Consider the following 11,094-nt stretch of genomic DNA (forward strand, 5'->3'; position numbering starts at 1 on the left):
ATTTTTGTACTACCAATTTAAATGTTTGGCTTTGTTAGAGAGTTCGGAATACAGCTTATGAGGCAAAAATTGAATGGTGACTGAATGTGCTGGACACATCAAATAAAAAAAGCATTTTTCTGATAACACTAGATTCACATTGTTTATACTGGTTCTTTATTTTTACAAGCAATTGCATAACTCCTTATCCGGTGTTCCTTTCATATCAGCAAATTAGGTATTTCTCATACTGAGGTTCAAAACTTGCACGCGTAGAGAGCCAGATTTTGCTTGGAAATGAAACTCAGTTTTGGTATAATTGCACTAGATTGCGCCCAAGTTGAAACGGGCTGGTCTGGGGGAGTGGGGTGCACATGCACCTAGAGGTAGGGGGGTAGGTGGGCACAGCCCAGCCCAGTAATCCTCACCTGTGTTTTGAAAATGTCCCTTGTGCTATGCAGAGCTGTACAGTGAGGTAAGAGTCAGCTGCCTTTTGCTTAACCCTGAAACGCTTTAATCTAGCGGTGAGGCAGCCCAGTCTGCACAGTTGGTGTTTGGAACTGGGCTGGGCTGGGGAGAGTGCTGGGCTCCTCTCAGCTGGGAGGTTGGCTCTGGTTTGTTCTCAGAATTGCTAGTTTAGGTTAGATACTTAACTTTGGGGTTCCTGCACTTTGAGATCAGTCACCTGATGAAAGTACCTCTCATTGTTCCGATGTGCTGGATCTCAGCCAGTCTCTTCCCCCACCCCCAGTTTTCTGGTTTCAACAGGCTGGAGGAGAATGTGTTGAATTATCCTCTGATCGATCCCTTGTAGCATGATCAGAAGTGAGAGAATGATTTATGAAGATAACTTCTTTTTCTGCCCTTCTGTTTTGTTTTGCCTGTTTGATTTGAGAGGAGTTAAGTGACCATGAGGATTTGGGAGGGCTGTAGCTGATAAATAGGGGGTACAGAGCAGAATTTCAGAACGTAGAAATTAGGGTACTAAAAAGAAGGGTGAAGCAGGGATGCAGTCATCCTACTCTCAGGTAAGAAATGAGATCAAAAGCAGAATTTAGAAGTTGAAATAGAGATATTTTGGAGGGAAGACTGTGACTGATACTACTGGAAAGCAGAGAATTGGAAGGCAAAGAGGATAAAATAATAACAACTAATTTTAGAGGAAAAATGAGTTTGAGAAAACATTAGGAAAAGCAAAGGCAGGCTTAAATAAATGAAATGAAGATCATAATATTGCAAAAAGCCTTTTGCTATTACAGCAAAGATCTGACTTACAAACTAAGGAACTTAAATACCTGAAAAAAGTGTATGTGTATTCTATTAATTGAATCAAATATAAATTCTGTGATTATACCGATACAATTTAATATTTTCTGATGAAGTAGGATTATCTTTGGCCCAAGTTGATCTGCGCTTTTGAAAGATCTGGTAGCTGTGGGTCCAGTGGGGTGGGGTTTTTTTGTGTGTGTGTGTTTTGAGTTTTTATTAAATGTTCCGATAACGGTGAGATCCTTCCTCTTTCTGAATACGGTGAGCAAATAAACCTTGTAAAGCCAAATAATGGGAATTGCTTGAAGAGCAAAACAAAGTAATTTTTTTTTTATTATTTCTGTTTACCACCTCTTTCCATTCGGTTTCCATAATTCTGAATGCCCACCTTGTATGAGTGAGTAGTATGCCCTCTCAGTATGCATTTGTATTCCATTTGTTATGTCAAAGCTTTCTGTGTTTGAACTTTTTGTTTTGTTTTGTTTTAAACATGGCACAACAGGTTTTTACATAGCAGCAAGGAGATCTTTTATGCTACGGCATTTTAAACTTACAAGTTGGTGTTTGTTCTTGACATGTCTTACATGCCCTTTAGCTGATGTTTTGATACATAGAATGTTGTAAGTCATTTCTCATAATTTTTGTCAGCCTTTGGTGAAAAATCTTGCTTGAATGCATGTTTCGGCAATTAATTCTGAATAACTCTGCATTCTGAAAAAAATAATTAGGCACCTTGTGCCCTGGTAGCTCATTTCATCTTTTGCCAAACTGGGCAGGGGAAGGAAGAGGTGATCTTAGGGAAGAATTACATTTTTCATACTTATCAAGAGGGTTGAGGGACACTTGTCAACTTACTGAAATTAGTTTTTTAGGTGTTAGTTGCCTAGGCATGGAGCACATGATCTTTCTGTGGTGTCAGGAGATAAAGAGCATACTTTCAAAAATGACGAATGCACAAGAGAACTGTCTTCTGAGGACTCGGAATGGAATTTCTGTAAGAGCTGATAGAAGAGGAGGAAATAGCAGTTGTAGTGGGGTTTGTTGCTTGTCCTTTGTCTGTCGAGGTGCATCATGTCTATGCAAACCTGGTCCCGATACCCATTATAGTAGCCCATTGTTTCTTCAGGTAAAATCTGTTTTTCACTAGTTTTTAAGTTTTTATTTTATTTTTATTTGATTTATCAGATTTTCTTCTCCTGAATCTATTGTAATAAATATGTCTTGATAGATAATTAAGTCTACTGGTAACTGGAGCTCTAAACCTAGGCTGTTAGCCCAGGCGCTGTTTCCTCTTGCTGATGACACCTAGAAGGACTTTTTTCTTTCTCCGTTTGTTTTGCTCAGGCTTGGAATATCTGAGGCTCCTGGGTTTATAAGAAATAATTCAATAAGTGTGTCAATTGCTACAGAACATTTTCTTTATAAGGTACAGTGCGCAAAGGATGCATATAGTACAGTACAACATGAGAATTTTATTGGCGTTACGTAGAAAAACCTGCCTAGGTATTATTTGCTAGTGGCATTGCCTACTCAAAATTTTAGACCATCCAACCCATGCCAGCCTTATGTGGAACTACCATTGTATATTCAGTACTTTGGAACAAAATGAGTGCGTGTGGTGATAGCATTTAATGATAGTTATTGGAGAGAGTTGCTTTACTTGCTTGTGGATTGCATGCAGGGAACCAGAAATCATACTGAGGGAAACTGTTCAGAGAAGCTTATCTGCCGGTTTCTGAGAGCTAAAATCTGAACAGTGCAGTGTTCTTGGCTTGTCTGTCTCTGGAAGCATGAGACAGAGGGGGAATCCTCTGCAATAATCAAAGAGCAGGAATTACAGGTAAGTAAGTTGCTATTATAGTACTGCAGCTTAAGGAGGGATGGAGTAAGGCATGTGATCTCATGATTAAAATCTGAATACAAATCTTGGTGTAAACGTATGTGTTCTTCATAGGAGAGAAGCGTGTCTACCTATCACTGCCCAGACCAGGGGTAAGTTGCTTTTAGGATTCTTGTATTTATTCTGTATCTGCTGTTAACTAATTGATTTCTTTCCATGTCACACCTTGATGAGGGCATAGCAATACCGTGGTAACATGCATCCTGACTGGGTGGGTGAACAGTAAAATATCAAATTTTGTGTATTTATTAAATGAATAACAAACACACTGAAAACTAGGGTAACTCATTACATAATATGCTTTAATCACTTTGATTGTACATGAGCTTTAATGCCTCTTCATATTTTTTACCACTTACTTGACTGTCATGCTGTATAATAAAAAATGCATTGTTACTATTAAGAACAGTATGAATACACTGAAACATACTGAAAATAAGTCTTGATAATCTGATTTTTCTTCAGTGTTGTTGCCCGAGTTGACCTATTAGGAACAAATGGACATATTTAAGTCTGTTGTAGGGTCTTCAAAAAATGGGTTCTTGTTTCCTTCTTTATCTTAAGTGCGTTTAATACAGAGAAAAAAGCTACACCAAATGGCGAGTTTTAGTTGTGAGGTAATCAATATCCTTAGCTGATCATAATTTATATTACATTGTATCTGAGCATCTGTGTATTAGGAAACCTCCTAAACCTTATTAGTATTGTGTAACCAGTCATTTGATTCACATGCTACATACTGAATCTTTTCAGAGGTGGGAAAAAGGAAGAATGATCTCAGGAGGTACAGTAAGCTCTAGCTTGTTTCTTTGTCTCTTTGCTCTCTTTCCATAACGTGTAGTGTTGAGGAATTTGGGTGTGAAATGATCCCATCTCCATGTCTTCTGTTGTACAATTCTGTGACTTTAAACACAATGTGCTACTTCTGACCTTTAATGAAAAGACAAAAGGGCATACCTTAGAAATCCAATCTTCAGATTTAAATAGCATGTGTGTGGCTGGGTGAGCATGGGTGAGTTTCATGGGTACAGAACTAAGTATTGAGGCTGGAAAATAGATTGGTTCCATGACTTTTGATAGGGTTTGATAGGGTCACTGCTTTGACTAAGCTACATAGCTTCTAGACTTCAGCCAAAATTTAAAAGACGAGATGTTTGAAGTCAGATTCCCACTTACTGATTCATGCGTCCTTTAAAAATACATTCAATAAAAACTTTGTTCCCAGGTTAAACAGTTCTGCTTTGTTGTTTAAAAGGTTACTGCCTTCTTTTGAATTCTGCAGGATGCTTGAATTTGGGGAACTTATGAGTAATATGTGGTTTACAAGTAGACAGGAAATGTAGATTACATCCATAAGACAACAGCATCTTCACAGGGTAACTTCTTTGCCTAACTGATGCACTGACCTTTGGAACTGCCTCTCTTCCCAGTGCTGTGACTCTTGCTACTGACTCTTCCCTCCCTGCTGCCATCACAGACATCTTGCTGTGCCTGGCTAATGCCCATGCTGTCCCTGCACAGAAGCCACACTTTCCCTGTTGATCCAATTTGATCACATATTTTGTTACATCTGTTTAATTGCAACTGTGCTGTTTGCTGGTAATGAGTGGCATCCTAGCCAATGGCATAGATGAGGACGGAGCATTAGTGGTGATTCATGTGTGTGCTTAATGCACGGGTATATTCTTCTCCATAGCATTAGGTGTCAAATCATGTTTTAAAAGCAGAATAATTTCTTACCCGATTTGTACTGATTCTTCTGTTAAAGTAGCGTAAGTGAATACGAGAATAGGGAAGACTACAGATCTCAAACATTCTGAGGTTTCTTTAGTTATTTGTGGATAGAAAAACTTACCTGTTCTAGAATGCTGGTTTTCTTGAATACCATTCACTCAACAGCTTAAACACTTGCCTTACTTTGGCCCAACGTTTGTGTTTACATACAAATCTAGTTTGGCTTTGTGTTCCTTTCTTCTTTTAAGACTGCCTTAAAACCAGCGTTTCTTGAATTGCATCTCTAATATGCACGTGATCAAACTTAAATGATAATTAGGAGTATCAGTTCTTACACTTTTTGCCAGATCTTTCAATATGAGATCAGCATTTCTAATACATAGGCAGTATGACAGTGTCTAATCTGGGTAGACATTCATAAGATTCAGAATAATTAAAAATTTGGGGATGAGAAAAGGGAAATGGCATGAAAGCTAAACTGAGCAGCAAACTGCAGTAGGAACTTCAATTGTAGTATTTTATTTCTGCTTAAACTCTTGAAATGAGAGATGGAGATGGCACCTGAAGCTTATTTCTGTTGCTTTCACAATGAATAGTGGCTTCCCCCCCCCTGCAGGGATTACTGAGTTTAATTTGCCCAAGCACTCCCACTAATGAATAGCAGCTCTTTTCAGATTCTCAAACAAGGATCTGAGTCCTGCACTCTTATCATCCAGCCTCCTCCAGTGGCTCACACCTCCAAGTTACGACACCGACTTTGTACTTTCCATTCCTCTGCATTCAGAGCAGTTTCGGAATGTGGACTGTGGCTCCCGCGTCTGTTAGTTTTTGATGTCTGCACAGTGACAGCACCAGCACATGAAGTTAAAGCCAGGAACTACAGCTCTCAACATGCTAGTTAACTGATTTGAAATAAATAATTTATTATTGTGTATATGTGTTACACAATTGGCAAGCTCTGCCTTACCGGATAGCCCACTTGCATCAGTACCACTAATCGTTGTTTAATCTGAGCCAATATTTGGCTTGCAGCCAGACTGGTATTTCAAGGTAGTTCATGACTTAAATAAAAGAAGGAAACCAACAAAAAAACCCCAAAGTGTCAGTATTTGTTTCCAGCTACTTCAACAAAGTGACGCAGAATAATGAGGTACATCATCACACTAGCATTTACGTGGGTTGTCCCCTAGATCAGCCTGCTTCTAGCTAAATCAACTTCCAAGTCCCTGTTACATGAGAATCATCTTTGATGGAAACATCAGTGCAGTAGTACTTGATTAAGACTGTTTATTTAGTCCAAAATATTACTGAGGATTTAGAGGGTAAGGGGAAGAGATGTTTTCGTGTGAAGAAGTAGAGTCTGAGAACTGTGGAAGAGGTCTTTTCCTTGAAACTTTAGGACTTTAGGGTGTCTGTAGGCACAGAGACCCTGTTTGCATATGCCATTTGAGGACAGCCAGATCAGAACAGGTTCTCAGCTTCTACTGAGAAATTTGTCTGAACAACTGCAACTGTCCTGCAAAGTCTGCCTCTTAGGCAGAGCCACATCTTAGGATTTGTTAGTAAAATGATTACAAATTCCTTTTATTTAAAAATATTATTTTTTGTTTGAAACAGAAGCATAATGCAAATCTGAAAGCATTAAAGCCAGTCAAACTAGATACTGAGGTAAGATGCCTTCATTTTAGTAAAAAAAAAAATTATTTTTTCTTTTCTTGTCAGAAGAATGTATTTTCAAGTGCCATAAATATGGTTACCACTTACAGGAACAGGCAAAGATTGCAAAACTTGGATTAGAATTGCATCTGCTCACATCTGATGTGGATTCTGAGACAGAGAAATGGGAGGATCAGGAGAATGAAATCGTGCAACATGGACAAGGCATGTCAAGTATGGCCTACTCCATGTATTTATTTACCAGGTAATTACGCTGTATGCAGCATGTTTTGGTGAGAAGAGAAGCATTAAAAGAGTTTATAAGAAATAAGACAATTTAATTTTAAGTGTATAATAATAGGGACGCATTCAGAAAGGACTTTTAATTTTACCTTTTTGCTTTATAAATTCTTGTAAATTTCTAAGCTGTTCAGTAATAAAAGTAGGGGTGGTTTGAAGTGCTAAACATCTGTTTTGTTGCAGAACAGCTATTTAATTATCTCTTGGGTACAGAAAAAATTTTAAGAAGCATGTTCATAAATACTTTCAAAATTGAAGGAATTAAAGCACAGCTCTATAACTGTAGATGAGAATTCACTGATTTTTGCTGTACTGAAAGGTGTTCTGAAACTTGCCCATGCAATGTCATTTTCTTATGTGAAGAATTCAGGTGTTTTTTTTGTATAAGAGATTATTCTTCTTACCTGCTAGTCCAGTAATACTCAGTATGCCAGAGACATGGATTTCTGTTGTTGTTCAGCTGATGAGAACTGAACCGTTCTTAATTTCCCAATGGTGCTGTAGCCACTGAGGTGTTTATATAATATTTTGAAATGTCATTCCTGTAGTAAGTTATTGTTGTGTGTAGTATATTCTAAAGGAGTGGTATTTTACAGTTCAGTGGTGTGAATGGGGAGGAGAGAGATACTATAAATTGTGCAAATAACAGGCAATATAATCTGCAGCCTGTACATGGCATAATATTCTGCTTTCATTATTTCCCACAGAGGAGAAGGACTTCTGAAAACTACTCAAGATTTATTTCATCAAGCTGAGGTAATGTATTTTTAACAAAATAGGAGTCAGGCAGCCTGAGTTGAGAACAAATTGGAACTCTTAACTTGCCAATTCCTTAAACATAAATACAGTGTACCATGATCTGAATGGCAACTGTAGATTTTAAGCAGCCTAACCCTGGTTACTCTCTGCTGACTCTCTACTTCCTGAAAATTAACTTCTCAGTGTTCCCATAGTAGGCTAAGACAGCATTCATTAAATTCCAGTTAGGGGTAGGAGTAGCAAACTGGCGTTATGGCAAATAGGGTGCATTTCAGTGCGTCAGTAGTACTCACTGTGTCACTCAGCTCGGTCCCTGATGGTGGTAACGGATGCTCCATCCTAGTCTGAGCAGCAGCAGGATTTTCATGGGAAAGAAAGACTATGCAAAACTGAATAATACGAATGAAAGACAAGAGGCCAAATTGAAGGCATGTGGCGTGGTATTGCCAAGATAGATGTCTGTGTTTAACAGGAGACTGGTTACCTTTGTCTGGACAATATAAACAAACACGGCAGGTGTCACCTACCCACAAAACTCTTGTGAGCTGCTACAGTGCAAAAAATAATTGGAAGTCAGGTTTTTTTCTGTGTAAAGGGAAAGCCTTTAAACCTTGCTTATCTGGGAGAATGGCCATTTGTAACGTAGCTTATTATTTCAGAAGTCACTGCAAACTGCTAACTTTGTTAATTATAAATGTATACAACTACCACAAATACTGCCTGTAGCTTTTTTACTTTAGAGCACGCTATAGAAACAACAAGGGAAAAGAGCCTCATCTTTCATTGTGGTTCATTTTGTTACACGCTTTCTCCCTTTTTCAGATTTTTGCTACAGAGGGCACAAAGCTTGCTTCGGCTCTTCATGCCTTTTCTAATCAGGTGATGTATGACCTCTAAAACAGCCATTCAGCTTATGGCACTAGTGATACCACTTAAAACCTGGTTGTGCCATCTTCTCCATTAATATCAGAGCCTTTAACAAAATGTTTTTGTCTTCCTGAAACTTTTCAGGTACACGATGATGACAAACCTTTGCTTCTGTTGGAGGCTGAAAAACTGATCTCTATGTGCAAGCAGCTGCAAATAACAGCTAAAGCTTCTGTTCAGGGTAAAAGTGCTACCTTTACAAAGGTAAGGTAAAAACTATATCTATTCCTGAAAGTAAGACCTAACTTGTTTTGAAATATAGTAACTTATTAATTAATGTATGCTTCTGCTAAAATATGAGGCAGTTCATGACAGCGGAACTTCTTAGATTGATAGAGGAACATGAAAATTAGTAAGTACACATTTTATGGTGTTGTGCAAGCATTTTTCTGCTGTGCAATATGTCATTGTTGCTGCACCTTACGTAGAAGATGAATTTACTTCAGCTTGAAGTACTGGTTTGCACTTAACATGTTTTGAAAGCTGATGTGCAAAGTGTAGAGGAAGAACAGCAAGAATTGTTCCACTTGCTGAAAATGTTTTGTCTGTTGGGACATCCCTTGTTCATAACTGTCATACAAGCCATTTACTGTCTTGTCTCAGAGGGATTTTCTTCAATATGGGTGATAGTTTTCTATCCTTTTTTTCATTTCCCCTCTCCACTATCAGAGCAGGGCTTCAGTGACATTTATCGTGACCTCACCCTCTCATTCATGCCGAGAATTTGATAGGAGGCAAAATACGGTACGCTGGCAGCCAGCGTGCCTGGAAGCCTGCCAGTGGTAGCTTGGATAGTATTACTCTGCAGGCGTATACGAATGTTTTCGTTAGGGAGCATGGATATCCAAATTCTGTGTAACTGGCCCAGTGCCCACAGACATATCGTTGATATTAATGTTTTAAGGAGCAGTTTGCCTACCCCTAGCTTATCAACTTCAGAGTCTTAAGAATCAGTAAAATAAGTAATGGGATTTTTTTTCCTTCCTATTATTAAAAGTAATGTAATGATTGGGGTTTGGATTTCACTGTTAGTGAAGGAGTTTACAGAAATGTTTCACAAGACAGTGATGTTCCTGGACTGCTATTAAAAAAAAAATTTAAAAAAAAAATGTGGAAATGTGTCCATAGGCTTCCACTACTTTATATTGCTTTTTACTGCCAAAAACTTTTTTCAAAGAACTTCTGTCAACATCTCCTTCAACTTATCCACTAGATAAAGAGGGATACTGGAATTTTGCCATGCTGCAACTTGAAAATTTTCAACTGAATAATATGAGATGGAGTAATGTGGTATATAGTAATACTGTGACCCACTAGATTACAGTAGTAATAGTGACCCACTAGAACTTCATTCAGAGAAATATGAACTGTAATTAAGTGTACATGGCTAAGAAAGGACTTCAGCAATCAAAGTAGTAATGAAGGTAATTTGTATTTCCACCACTGTAGTAATTATTCTGTTGTTATTGATGCTTAACATAAATGTAACAAATTCCAAACCCCAAAGACTCTATTATGGAAATACATGCTTGCTTTTCAGTAGGTGGAGTCTTACTCTAGACTGCCCAGAGTTTATTTTGACATTATTCATATTTGTGATGAGTAAAGGTGTATACAGCTGCCATAAAAGTTTCAGCATTGTTACCACAAGAACTAGATCTGCAGACCTTGGTGGAGAATAGGGGTCAGGCATTTTGAAGAACTTCAAGTATCCCTGAGCAGCAATGTGATCAGTGTGAGCAAGACCATTTCTGTGCACCTGGATGTTTGTTTCCAATGAGCTATGGAAAAGACTTTTCAATTTTACAGCAGGGACTGAAACAGGCTAGAGCATCCAAGCCACTCAAAACCAAACTGAGCACCTCAGGGCTGCTGCTTGGTTTGTTTTACACTCTCTAGCTGAACTAAACGGGAACTCCAGTCTGTTTATACAGTGATTTTATCACTTTACATAGTGATAACAGGCTATCAAATTAATGTTTGTTGAGGGCCCAGACTTGTGACTTGTGCTGAGTGTTAGACTCGAAGCATAAACTTAAATGCTTTAAGATCTAGCTAACTTACAGTCTAACATATATCAAGGTAAGGCTTACATGATGCATGGCTCTCTAAATCATGCTGACAAGGCATAAAACAAAAGGAAACACATGAAGAATTGTGGGAATCATATCTAAGATGGTAAGGGCTCTTTTCCAAGACACTTACCACTGTTTACTATGTTATTATTAGTTCCTTCTCCTGGGACATGTGTCATTCCCTTGTCTTTCCTAGCTCAAGTCTTGGGTTAACAGGAGGCGTGCTGTTGCTTTACGTGCACTATATAGAGAAATTCAAAAAAAGTTAGGCAAAACCTTTTGATTAGAAGGGATTTATGAAAGACAAATATTACATATTTAAGCTTGAAATAGATTATCAAGTTATGCATTAAACAATTACCTAATAAAAGTAATGAGTGGTCTTATTCTACTCTTAACGGTCTTGTTTAGGTTGATGCATGCATTCTGAAAACAAGGAATGTGATGACTCTGTTATGCCAGCTTCTTCCACTTTGCTGCAAATTACTGAGAAAG

The 11,094-nt window shown here is 38.2% G+C and overlaps 1 protein-coding gene across 1 annotated transcript in view; it reads left to right on the forward strand.

Moving 5' to 3' along the window:
- The window catches only part of CTNNAL1 (catenin alpha like 1), a 58,826-nt gene that overhangs the window by 46,243 nt on the left and 1,489 nt on the right, over positions 1-11,094 (forward strand). The window contains exons 12-18 of the mRNA XM_040588039.1: positions 3,203-3,240; positions 6,500-6,550; positions 6,649-6,803; positions 7,546-7,594; positions 8,420-8,476; positions 8,609-8,728; positions 11,011-11,094. Of these exons, the coding sequence (XP_040443973.1) occupies positions 3,203-3,240; positions 6,500-6,550; positions 6,649-6,803; positions 7,546-7,594; positions 8,420-8,476; positions 8,609-8,728; positions 11,011-11,094 (554 nt within the window). The remainder of the gene's footprint in view (positions 1-3,202; positions 3,241-6,499; positions 6,551-6,648; positions 6,804-7,545; positions 7,595-8,419; positions 8,477-8,608; positions 8,729-11,010) is intronic.

Source organism: Falco naumanni, chromosome 3, assembly GCF_017639655.2.
Source record: "Falco naumanni isolate bFalNau1 chromosome 3, bFalNau1.pat, whole genome shotgun sequence".
NCBI lineage: Eukaryota > Metazoa > Chordata > Aves > Falconiformes > Falconidae > Falco > Falco naumanni.